General features: G+C 39.5%; 1 protein-coding gene across 1 annotated transcript; it reads left to right on the top strand.

The window, feature by feature from the left end:
* The first annotated feature begins 5,166 nt into the window (after positions 1-5,166).
* Positions 5,167-12,654, top strand: LOC119849076 (keratin, type I cytoskeletal 13-like). Its single transcript, XM_038385725.2, has 8 exons — positions 5,167-5,837; positions 6,400-6,482; positions 7,270-7,426; positions 8,162-8,323; positions 9,801-9,926; positions 10,153-10,379; positions 11,231-11,520; positions 12,591-12,654. Exons 1-8 carry the CDS (start codon positions 5,238-5,240, stop codon positions 12,614-12,616), a joined length of 1,671 nt encoding a protein of 556 aa, XP_038241653.1. The 5' UTR covers positions 5,167-5,237; the 3' UTR covers positions 12,617-12,654.
* The last annotated feature ends 555 nt before the right edge of the window (positions 12,655-13,209 follow it).

Below are 13,209 nucleotides of genomic sequence, written 5' to 3'. Positions count from 1 at the left end.
AATATAACAGCAGAAAGGTTTACAAAGTTTTCCACAAGATATTAGATGTGGTTGGATGTCTTGGTACATAATTAACTTCCTGGGACAGACATACAAGCGTCGGTGTATTTTTTTGCAAGTCCATTTTGCATACAACAGCCTCATGAACTGCCTAAATTAAGAGTCTCTGGGTTGTGGTGAAGTACACAATGGGGTTAACTGTTTGTGGACTTTGTCTTTGGTCTGATGCTCACCAGCTCTCTCATTGATATGTACTGTTGGGGCCTGGGATAGAGGCAAAGAGTGAGAAAGAGTCAAAGGAAATCAACATCATTTTAAATCCAATACATGCATGTAGATTTAACAGCTAGTTTCAATGGTGGCAATAAACTAGTGGTAAAGCTATGTCATAGGATCTGAATCCTTTGCAGACTTCGGGCAAGTCTACATTAGTGCACTACGTTGGTGCAGCTGCATGAGCATCTGGTGAAGATGACCTATGCCGACGGGAGAACACTCTGCTGTCAACAGAATTACTCCACCTCCACAAGAGATGGAAGCTATGTCAGTGGGAGACATAGTGCCAGTGCAGACAGTGCTTAGGTTGATGTAACTTACTTCGCTCAGGGGTGTGTGTCTTTTTCACACTCGTGAGTGACGTAAGTTACATTGACTTAAGCAGTAGTGTAGACAGCCCTTAGTAATGCTGGCAGTAGTAGTCATGAATTTGTATGCAGCCAATCCAGAACGCTGGTCTTTCTGCACTGGACTTAAAATAGCAACAGCATTTAGTGCATCTTGGACGGGTAAAGAGCATAACTGTATCAGAATCATAGTGCTCCTCAAAGATAAAAAGAAAAAAGGGACTAGAAAAGCTGCCCTAAAAATTGTCAGTTTCCTTTAGGCACCCCAGAAAACCACAGCTTTTAGGTCATCCATCTTGCAGTTACTTATGTGAACAAAAATGGATCAAAAATAATGATTATTGTTGTGTCTTGAAACATCAAAGCAGTTCAGGATAGGAAAGATTGATTCTGCCAGAGAGAAAGTGTGCCCTGTTTTTCAAACAATTAACATATAACCATACAGATACTGCTGCATTAAGACTTCCCAAGAAGACTGAACTAACCAAAGTCTGTGTGCGATTGAGAGCTTACCTAGTGGAGGTTTCAGAGTAGCAGCCGTGTTAGTCTGTATTCGCAAAAAGAAAAGGAGTACTTGTGGCACCTTAGAGACTAACAAATTTATTAGAGCATAAACTGAGCTGTAGCTCACGAAAGCTTATGCTCTAATAAATTTGTTAGTCTCTAAGGTGCCACAAGTACTCCTTTTCTTTTTACCTAGTGGAGGAAATCACAGGAACCCAAACCTGCTAGTACTGGATTTAAACTTTGAAATAACTTCATTTAATAACTTGATAGTTTAGAAATGGGAAAAGTAGGGCTGGCTGAAAATCTGCCATCAAAAGTTTTTTTTGATGGAAAAATGGGATTTTGACTACATTAAAATATTCATAGAAAGTGTCTGATTTCCTCAGGTTTTTCATTGAAAAACTGAAAATATGTGACTGAAAACTGATTGTTTTTATATAACAAAAAGTCAATTTTCAGTGGGGGAAAAATTCTGACCAGGTCTAGGAATAAGTGTGTGGTGTATGACACAGAATTGCCACTTTAACAAAAAGGCCATGCTTCGTGCAGTGCATGTGTATTTTGTCTAATAGCAATGAGAAAAAAGGGAAATTTGTACAGCAAATTAGATGAAGCTATCAAAAGGCCCCCAAATGCTGAGACATGTCTCCTTTTAAGTGACTTCAGTGACCAAGAAGGAGCTGACAGTGCCACTATCATGAGTTGACTGGATGAGTAGTTAATGGAAACAACAGCTGACCTTTGCTACACCAAAATAAACACCGCTGGATTAATGAAAAGAAAGCATTAGAATTCAAGTGATGATAATGAAATAATAGCAATATTGAAAGAAAAAAAGGAAAACCCCACAGGTATACCATTTAAAAGTTACTGAAGTTAAAGAAGCAAAAATTCATACTTTTGTTCCATCTTTCAATATAACTGATGAGAATTTTTAAGTATTAGAGGGGGACTAAAAGAGCCTCTGAGACTAAAGTACTGAAAGTAGGATAGAGTGTAATTAGGAATTTTAAAAAGAGCACTAGGGAAATCTCATTTCTGAAAATCTCATATTTTGGTTTCTTGAAATTATATTAAATACTTCATTGTGAAATTCTTAATTTTTTTAGAATTATGTATCAATTTTATATTGTGGGAAAAGAATTTAAAACATTTTAAAATCTTTATAATTTATTATATTTTACAGCCCCCAAAATATGCTGGGCCTTTATAGACAGACAAGACCTTGCCCTGAGGAGCTTTCAATCTAAAAAACGTCATACAGGACAGGAGGAGGGGAAAGGATGCAGGTTCTTTAACTTGAGGAGACTGAAAGCCTTCATAAAAGTGACCAGGTTATATCAGAGAACTTGATGCAAATACTTTTGCTCTTGCTGCACACACTCCAGAGAACCTTCAGTCATTACTAAGCCAATGTATATAAATTGCCTGATAAAATTAAAGTAATGTACTACCCTGCACCTAGGAAAGCATATGTAAGACACAGCACTAGAATCAGTGGTGGGAAACTCAGTGTGATAACTGATTTTAGTTACCTTATGGAATTTTGTCAAAGACGGCCCTCACTGACCAAAAATATGTTACCTGAATAAAAAAAGACACAGAAAAGACATTTTGCATATGGCAAATTGCATCTTTCAGTCAGGCACCAGTAAGGTATCACACATAAGACCAAAGTCTACATTTACTCTGTTGTAGATTGCCACCTTGCTCTCCATCTCTGCAACAAGGACAAGTTATCATCTTATCAAGGAGAATAAAATATTTCATCACAATTAAGCTATTATGCATAACAAATGGCAAGATAAAATCATAAACAGTGAGCTTCTGCAAAGAGAATGCATAAAGAGCAATCAAGCAAACACAAAAGCACAGCTTTATTGGACAGGACATGTCCCAGATGGCACCCATTGAGCTCAGAAAGAAAATGTTATATAATGATTTGTTAAATTAAAAACAGCCAGAAATGAAGACGCAGAAAGATCTCTTGAAAAAGAACCTTGCACATTGTGACAGATAGCAATTTGTGAGAAGTGACTTGCAGCAAACCAAACAGGTTGCATAGTCAGGGTAACATTTGCAAATCCATGGAGAGCTTGCAAAATGGGCCATCAGAGATACAAGGACAAATGATGATGATACTCTAGGTGTGTCTCACTGTAGTCTTAGCAGGGGGAATATGGGGTGAGAATATTTTGTCCATACCAGTTGCTAAATCTCACAACAGCATCACAACTCACTAAACCAGCAATCACAAAATATCACAAAGGCAGGATAGTGTTAAAAATAATTCAGTAATACCCAACACTTCATACTGCAAAAACAGTCCAGTTTCCTCAAACCACAGCTGCCAGAGAATTTGTGGTTTTCTGAGGTTTAATCCACATGAGGAAGATCACAAGAAGTACTGATAGGTGAGTCTTACAAGGTTTAGAGGCTGATTTCAGATAAGCAATCCATGGTTTGGATGTTGACCTGAATTTACTAAACCTCATATGTATACAAATATGGGCTGGAAATCTCACAAGAATAGACTTCTGGGCTGCAGTAGGGTTGATCTGGCAAAGGAAAAAATTAATTAATCAATTGACAGCAACAGACAAATGCTTTTTGGAGACAAAAGCTGATTCTGGAAGCAAGCTGTTATACTAAGTGTTGGTTGGCAATTTCCATGACAATCCTCAGAATACTCTTTTAGCTTTCTCAGAAACAGTGCTGGTGTCCAAACACTCAATGAAGATATTAGGATTATTTGGGGGTACTGTTTCTCCACAGACTGCTACAACAAGCATGCTTGGCAGCAGTTTTGAAGCGACCTAAACCTTTTGATTCCTTACTTTAGCACAGAATTCAGGAATTTAAGATGGAAAAGACCTATAGATCTTGTGGTCCACACCCCTTTAGGATCAGAGCAAGATTCTTCTCTAGTGCTTTGTCCAGTATAATTTTAATTGATTCAAATTATGGGATTTCCAACATTTTCCCTGATACTATTTCAGACTCTGTAAGATCTCTTTACTATGAGAATACATAACACTCTAACAATAGATGGAATTGACACTTTCTACCACACTTTGGTTTACGAAAACTCTTCAGCTTAATACAGCTTTTCACTGCACTGCAACTGATATTTTAATAACATTATTGTACAATTGATTTTATTATGATTTCATATTGAATATCACTCTCCTAGACAAGAATAGTTTAAGAGGTATATGCTGAAGAGCTCTTTGCTGCAAATAAACTGTAATTATTCTTTCTCTGTAATATTCGGAGAGCTTTTGTATAGTTTTCTTCATAAAGAAAAGTTGATGATTTAAAAATATTAATACTGATGCATTGTTTGGAATAGACTTCTGATATGTACATGAACTGTCTTGGTACCGGGATTGTTGTAGCTAAATACACATTCCAGACAAGTTAAATAGCTTCAATAGTAAAAATATATTGCAATGTTTTGCCCACTGAGACAAAAATATGAGCAGAATGAAAATGGAATTATACTGAATATGAAAATACAAAAGAGAATAGTAACGTTCTATAACAGTAGTTAACAACAACAATCAGAGCAAACAAAATGAAAGAATACATAAATACCCAACCTAAATCGGAGGAAATTAGGATTAATTTTTCTATTTCATATAGGGAATGGAATTTGGAAAAGAACTTTATTGACCAATGATGCTCATTAGAGAGACACTATCCAGTAGTTGCCTTTTGCAGTTTATTGTACTACAGAAGCCTTCTTGCTATGATGAAAGAGGTACAAATGGCATGAGAGAGGTAAAGCACTGCACTATCTAACACAGAGATCCACATTAATACATCCATCCCACTGAAATTACATTTGTTTGTCTCAAACAAAGACACACTGAAAAAAATCAGCAATGTGTGCTTGATTGTCTTAAAAAAATCCCTTCGGCAAACTATTGTTGGCACCAACAATACGGTTGCCAAATGCCCTGGGAAGAGGAAACACCCTATGATGACACCCAATGTGTAAGGTATAAATAGAAATCGGAAGACATCAAAAATGTACAGTCTGAGTCTTTATCAGGCTGTGCAACTAAACTTGGGCTTTGGGTTTGACGCTTTACTGCTATCATTATGAGTCGTAGCACTAAGACTACGATTACCTCTTCTTCAGTGGTTGGAAGTGGAGGACGTAGCTCCAGTGGAGGTGGTGGTGGGCATTCTTCAAGCTCCTCTAGAAGGATAACCAGTGGTGGAAGCTTTTCTGGTAGAAGTTATGGTGGAGGAGGTTCCAGATGTGGTTACGGAGGGGGAATAAGCATTGGTGGTTATGGAGGAGGAATAAGCAGTGGCAGTTGTGGAGGGGGAATAGGTGGTGGTAGTTATGGAGGGGGAATAAGCAGTGGTAATTATGGAGGGGGCTTTGGATCAAGTTGTGGTGGCTTCGGGGGATTTGATGGCGGTTATGGAGGTGGCAGCTTTGGTGGAGGTGTTGGCTTTGGTGGAGTTGGCTTTGGTGGCGATGATACTGGCATCCTCTCCAACAACGAAAAGATAACCATGCAGACTCTTAATAACCGCCTGGCTTCTTACCTGAATAACGTGCGAGCTTTGGAAGAACAAAATGCTAATCTTGAGAATTTAATCAAAGAATGGTATCAGAAGCAAGGTCCAACTGCTATATTAAAGGACTACAGTCACTATTATGGAGAAATTGAAGAACTTAACAATCGGGTAAGCTATTTTTTTTCAGACAAGTTCTATTAATTATAAAGGCTTCTCTTTGAGACTATGCACAGCTACTTAGGCAGACAGCAGGTAAAATATTTAATGTAATATGAGATTACATACAAGCAATCAAAAATTAAGACATGTCAGCATTAAGGTTACCTGTACGATGGAAACTTCAGAGACTTTACTAAACTCTAACAAATATTTACTGAGCATGTGCAATCTCAGATTTTCACAAGCTCATAACTTGTCCAATTTGGGGCTGATTTTACAGAGTCAGCAAAAGGTATGTCTTTTATGCCAGGGTACACCCTCCTGCCAAATTTAAAGTCTCTATTCCAAAAGACGGAGGTGCTAAACTCAACAAAATGTTAGTAAGAGCTTTTTTTTTACATAGACAAAACACAGTATTTTACCTAACCTTGTCTAGAGAAATAGCTGAACTGTTTCTGCTAAAATTATATATTTTAAAAAGGGTGCGAGGCTCCGTTGTGCACAAGCAGGGGCAAGTCCCTCCATCCCCCCCATCTCTGGGGCTGGATGTCATATGTCACTTCTTTTTCAGATTGTTAATTCATCTGTGGATCTTAACAAGATCATTCTGAACATTGATAACACTAGGATGACTATTGAAGACTTTAAACTGAAGTGAGTATCTCTCTTCCTTCCTGCCTGACCCAGTCATTTCCACCTCTTCACATCAGTTCCATGAATCCACTATCTAAAGCAATCATACAGGGGGTTACAGTATTTTAGTTCCAACTACATGACAGAAGATGTTATTGGAAAGAGAAGTACTCCAGGAACCACTGGCTTTTTAAGATTTACATTATCATTTTTTTCTAGAGATGCTTTTGAAGAGGGGCATTCCAAGGACTCCAGTTCGTTGTCACCCACAACTTTTCTTGTGTTTCTTAGGTGTTACGAATTTAGGATCAGATCCTCAGCTGGTATAAATCAGCGTAGTGCCATTGACAACAATGGGGTTTTGCTGATTTTTACACACTGAGGATCTGACCCTTAGTTTTACACGGTAACTGAACAAAAAATTGATTATTCCTCACTGAAAACAGGATACATTGGTAGGTGATATCTGTACAATGCCTACAGTGAGTGGGAACATGGAAAAGACTGAGGAAGGAGTGCTTGATTGTACTAAAAATCCAGTCCATGACGTTGAACTAATAGCTCAGGTTGTCAGCCTGTACTCATCTACACCAATGTTAATCAGGAGAGACTCCGTTGCAGCCAATGGGATTAAAACAGTGTAAAGTCAATAAAAATTGAAAGAGAATCAGGAATAAGCAAATAGATTAAAATAAGGTAGAAAAAGGCAACTAGGTGATGAGGACCGTTTCGCAAAAAAACCTGATAGTGCTAAGAATACTAACCTAGTATTCCTCTGGCTCTACTGACTTTCTTTTCTGTGATTTAGATATGAGACTGAATTGGGTCTCCGCCAGAGTGTGGAGGGTGATATTAATGGCTTACGCCCTCTGTTGGACCAACTGACCCTAACCAGGTCTGACCTGGAGTTAGAGTTTGAAACCCTGAAGGAGGAACTGATTTCTCTCAAGAAGAATCACGAGGAGGTAAAATCCCCCTTAAAAATAATAATTAATGAAAATTCAATATTCAAAGAGTTTCCTTGGCTACTAGTCACCAAATTTTGCCCACTGATTTTGAGTGTCTAACTTGAGACGTCCTGGGCCTGATCTTCAGAGCTGCTGATTGCCCTCCACTCTCACTGACTTCAGCAGGTACCTTCTTGTTCAGGAAAGGGATGGCCAGGGGACGTCTACTTCGAATGTTAGACCAAACTAGATTAGGGAAATGAGCAGCTTTCATTCTCCAAATTCAATTCATTGGTGAAGCCATGGAAGAAAACAATAGATTTCATATATGTAAAAGCCACAAGGAAATATCTAAACTTCCTGTGAAAATATTTTTCATGGAAGAAGTGTGATGCATAAACTGACTACCATAATGAACACTCAACATGCAAGGTCCACAACACACTGGAAATCAAACACCCCAGAGGAGGCAGAGTTGGAGCTGAGCATACAAAACTGGCCCTTTCACAGAGTAAAACAGCGTTGGCCATTGTGTTGTTTAACTACGGAGTCAAAAGTGTGGATCCTGCTCCTCTCCTGGCATATGACAGAGGAGGGTCTTGTGAAACATAAGGGGTGAATGTCAGAATCAGGCCACAGGAGAAAGGATTGTGTTGGCAGTGGGAAGGTTGTCTTCCAAACCTTCCTTGCTACAAATATGAGCTCAGAATGAGGTATTTGTTTGTTTTTGGGGGGCCTGGGTTTTCATTGCAGGAAATTAAAGGACTGCAACCACAGACCAGTGGTGATGTTAATGTGGAGGTCAATGCTACTCCAGGCTACGATCTGACAGAAGTGCTAAATGACTTGAGAAAAGAATACGAGCATCTCATTGAGAACAACCGTAGAGAGGTGGAAAAATGGTATGAAACCAAGGTAAGTTGCAGTATCTATGACTATATCTCTCACAAAAAGACTTGACATACTTTATTAGCACACACAGGTATAATAGTGGTAGGACAATTGTTCACATGTTACTTAATGCATATCATCTTTAAATTATGCTGACAGTTTAGCATGAGAAGTTCAGAACTGGAGTGAAAGAGTTTGCTGCAAGCTAGAATTCATAGAATCATAGAAATGTGGGGTTGGAAGGGACCTTGAGAAGACAGATCCAGCCCCCTGTACCTATGGCAGGACCAAGTGAACCTAAACTATCCCTGACAGGTGTTTGTCCTACCTGTTTTTAAAAACCTTCAATGATGGGGATTCTACAACTTCCCTTGGAAGCCTATTCCAGAGCTTAACTGTCCTTATAGTTAGAAAGTTTACCTAACATCTAACCTAAATCTCCTTTGCTGAAAATTAAGCCAATTACTTCTTGTCCTACTTTCAGTGGACAGGGAGAACAATTGATCAATTTTTACTGCAGCCCTTAACATATCTGAAGACTGATATCAGGTCCTCCCTCAAGACTCCTTTTCTTAAGATAAAGCGTACCCAGGTTTTTTTAATCTTTCCTCAAAGGTCAGGTTTTCCAAACCTTTAACCATTTTTGATACTCTCCTTTGGATTCTTTCAAATTTGTCCATGTCTTTCCTAAAGTGGGGCATCCAGAATTGGACACAGTTCTCCAGCTGAGGCCTCAACAGTGCAGAGTAGAGGGAGACAATTACCTCCCGTGTCTAACATACAACACTCCTGTGAATACACCCCAGAATGATATTAGCCTTTTATCACAGCTGCATCACATTGTTGACTCAGATCCAATTTGTGATCCACTAGAACCCCCAGGTATTTTTCACCAGTATCACCATCTAAACAGTTATTCCCCATGCAACCCCTCCCAGCTTGGTGTCACCTGTAAATTTTATAAGCACTCTCTCCACTCCATTATCCAAGTCACTAATGAAAATATTGAATAGCATTGGATCCAGGATTGACCCCTGAAAAACCTACTACATACACCCTCCAAATTTAACAGCAAACCATTGATAGCTACTCTCTAAGTACAGTCTTTCAACCAGCTGTGCATCCACCATTAGTAATTTTATCTAGACCACGTTTCCCTGAGGTGAACTGGTAAAGATATGTGGAATCTTTGTATTAAATAGCAAGGGGAATTCAAACCAGGCCTGGGGTGCACTGGTACTGCAGAACTGTGTGTGGAAAGTTTACACAGTCCCCAGCTTACATTACTCATAGACTCAGACTCATAGACTTTAAGGTCAGAAGGGACCATCATGATCAACCAGTCTGACCTCCTGCACATTGCAGTCCACAGAACCTCACCAACTCATTCAGCCTCTAGCCAGATTTACTTATTTTTTAAATGCTTTCATGATGATAAATTCACCATATTCACCCTATAATTAAAGCTAAACCATCTTGATTCTGTATTTGCATTTTTCAGATAACAGAAGTTCATCGAGAAGTCCACTCGAATGGTAAGGACATAGAGTCAAGCAGCAAACAGGTCACAGAGTTGAGACATGACTATCAGAACATGGAAATTGAGCTGCAGTCCCACCTCAGCACGGTATGTAACAGCATTTGCTTCTGACATATGGAACAGGACACATAGATTACAGGCATGACAGGAGACCAGCCATAGCTAGTGCTCCTTTAGTAAAGGGTGAGATGGCTGGTACATCTGTTGCTGTGAAGGATTTGCTTTGTTCTTTTTGCCCTGGAGAATCCCAGTTTTCTGCATCAAAATAGGTTAAACATTCCTACAGACCCTGTTCTTCCTGTTCAATTCTCAGGTACAGTCTTTGCAGTCCTCCTTGGCTGATACAGAAAGTCGCTACAACATACAGCTACAACAGATCCAGAGCATTATTGTCTCTGTGGAAGAAGAACTGGCAAGTATCCGATGTGAAATAGATAATCAGAATCACGAGTACAGGCTGCTCCTTGGCATCAAGAACCAGCTGGAACAGGAGATCGCTCAGTATCGGCATCTGCTTGATGAAGGACATCAAGACATTAGGTATGTAAACTATTGAGATATCAGGGCATTACATGAAACCTCAATGCTGGTAATTCCTGAGTGCAAATTATAGTACTTAGGAGCAAAGAGAATCATGCAGGGTGAAGAACTGGTACAACAGATTCTGCAGCCACAAAACCTGCAAGGAATGGGGGCTAATTTCATGCCACTGAGTGATCCTGAAAATATTTGGAGATTTGTTTCATAAACCATAAGGTGCTCCAAAACTCATGGCATTCTTGGATTTTAGAATTGGAATAGAAATCTTATGGGTAAAACCATAATTTAAAAGTTGTTCTTCTGCTGTACTACTTTGGGCTGGGCAGGAAATACCATGAAAAGAACCTTTTTTCCATTCTTTTGTGAGTTTTGATTCTAGAAAAAGCTAGGAAGTACAGAGGCAGCAGTGAAAATAGAAAAGAATTTTAGTTTGAAGTTCTGGTGAAAATTGAGGTTATTTTTTATTTTACCTGAAGCAGTTGGCCTGTCCCTAATTCTGACCGGTCTTAACCCATACCATGAAACAAGCAAAAATTAGTTAGCTTTATGCATTTCAACTTTGGATATCAGTGACATAGTAGGCTTTCAGAACTGGTTGGCAGCAGAACCAAATCTGGCAAAAAATCTCTGAGCAGGGCCATGGGAAAATTCAGCCTGTAGACATGAGGTTGGTGGGGAGATGGATTTGAGTGTCATTTTCTTGATGATCTGCACTGGCCCTGGGGGTTGAGGGTGCTGGGTAATGGACCGGAAGAAGAGTGCTGGCCAGGCTTCCATGTATCTTCGGCATGTGGGTCTCCTTTTGTGAAATGATTTGTTGTTTCATTCACTTTTCTCTTTCCCTTTTACAGTGTTCAACGAGAAGGAGGTGGCACCTCTTTAGGAGGAGGAAGAGCCATTGGAGGCGGAAGGTCAGGAGGCAGAACTGGAGGAAGTAGCATTACTTATGGAGGAAGCACAGGGGGAGGAAGAGGAGGGGACATCTCCTTAGGGGACGGAACAGGAGGATCGGGAGGAAGATCATGTGGTATAACTGGAGGAGGAGAAAGAATTTTAGGAGCTAATAGTAGTTCTTCCCACTCCTATTCATCTTCCTATGGCCACGCATCTTCTCAGCCATCCAAGTCTGGTGAAAGCTATGGTAAGAACTGTTTTAAGGATAATTGTTTCCTTGTTCTTTACACTCTCATTCAAACAGTAGGCTAATTGCTCATTTGGCTCAAAGGATTCCTTGTGTGGGGCTCTGCAACATTTTATTAAGTTTCTTTTTCTTCAAAATATATGTGAGGCTGTTGGGGAGACTGAGGTGAATTGGATTGCAGTATCATTGCTATGCAACTGGTACACTGCACTGCTCTGTATCTCATTTTTAATCAGGCCAAATACTCTTTCTTTTCCATTATCTGGGTGTCACAGAGCCCCATGAGAGTGAGTTGAATGAGGTTCAATTTGGACATGGAAATAATGATACTTGTTGGTTGGGGGTGGGACCTCAAAAGTACAGAGGCGAAGTTTCTGCACCCGCTACAGAGGAAGTTTGCAATTTGGGAGATGCAAGTTACAAGGAGTAGCGTGGGAGTAAAAAGTAGGTAATATAAACAAACTGTGAACTAGAGGAGAATAGGAATGGTGGAACTTGGAGGAAGATCCTGTAACATATATGTGTGCGCATGTGTGTGTGTCTGAAAGAGAAAGGAGGAAAAGACAGAAAGAGAGTGAGAAAAAGAGAAAGAGAGAGAATGATGCTTATAGAGCAGGGTGGTGGGAAACAACAGAAAAACAGAGAGGTGGACCATAGGTAGAACAGAACTGTAGATAAAAGAGCATTTCTGAAAGATGCTTCTATTCATGGTGGATTACTGATGTATTTTTAAAAAATACATTTTACCACACTATGAAAACTAAAGACCAAATTCTCCCTTCAGATGTGTGCTCAGCTCCTGTTTTTTTCAATAGAAGGTGTAAGTGCCCATCTGAGAGCAGAATTTTGCCCTAAATACATATTTAATTACAACCACAGCTGGTTTTCTTCATCTCATTTACTTGCTGCAGAACCCCATCAAAAATACACTTTTTAAATAAAACTCTGGAGTACTTACAGCCATCCTAGCATTTGTCCCCAGCCTGTTTTCTGTGTGTTAAACGGTAGTGCAAAGAGATTCCCCCCACCCCACCAAACAAAGTAATGGTTCCCTCTCTCTCTCTCAACAGCATACTCAAGAAAATCCTTTGATTAACCAGACATGCCGAACATCATCCATTTGAGCAAACTTCACACAAAGTTAAAGCGAACTCACCACATTTCCTGAATGCCTAAACAAAGAGCAAGGAGAAATGCTCCTAAAAGTTATTCAACGCTGCTGCCATCAATCCATAGGGGGTCCATCAGAGCTGTTCAGATGGGCCACTTTCCTGCCTATTACTACTTGCTTTTTCCATTCTGTTTTTTCCATTCTGTAATGTTCTGACAATCTGTACCACGGTTGGTAATTTGCCTTCCAGTGAAAAGTATCTCTAATAAAACTTTATTTCTGCCTGATGCAATTAGAAACCTGTGTCTGGGAAGTATTTTCCTTTAACACACTTTTTGTTGCTATCCAATTCAGATGCAAATATCAACTCATCCTCACGCAGAGTATATAGGAATGGGTCAGTAATACATTGCAGTAGTTGATGGCGTTATACTTAAAGTAAGAGAATTAAATTAAGAGAAAATACATCTGCATGTTTTAGTGGTCATGTACTTCAATCCCAGATTATCCAGCCCATTTCACACTGGTATTGTTCTGATTGTTCAGTGTAGATTGTAAACTCCTTGTGGCAGGGACCA

This window comes from Dermochelys coriacea, chromosome 27 (assembly GCF_009764565.3).
Source record: "Dermochelys coriacea isolate rDerCor1 chromosome 27, rDerCor1.pri.v4, whole genome shotgun sequence".
In the NCBI taxonomy this organism is placed as follows: Eukaryota; Metazoa; Chordata; order Testudines; family Dermochelyidae; genus Dermochelys; species Dermochelys coriacea.
The sequence above is the reverse complement of the archived record's forward strand: the minus strand, read 5'-3'. Positions and strand labels throughout refer to the sequence as shown.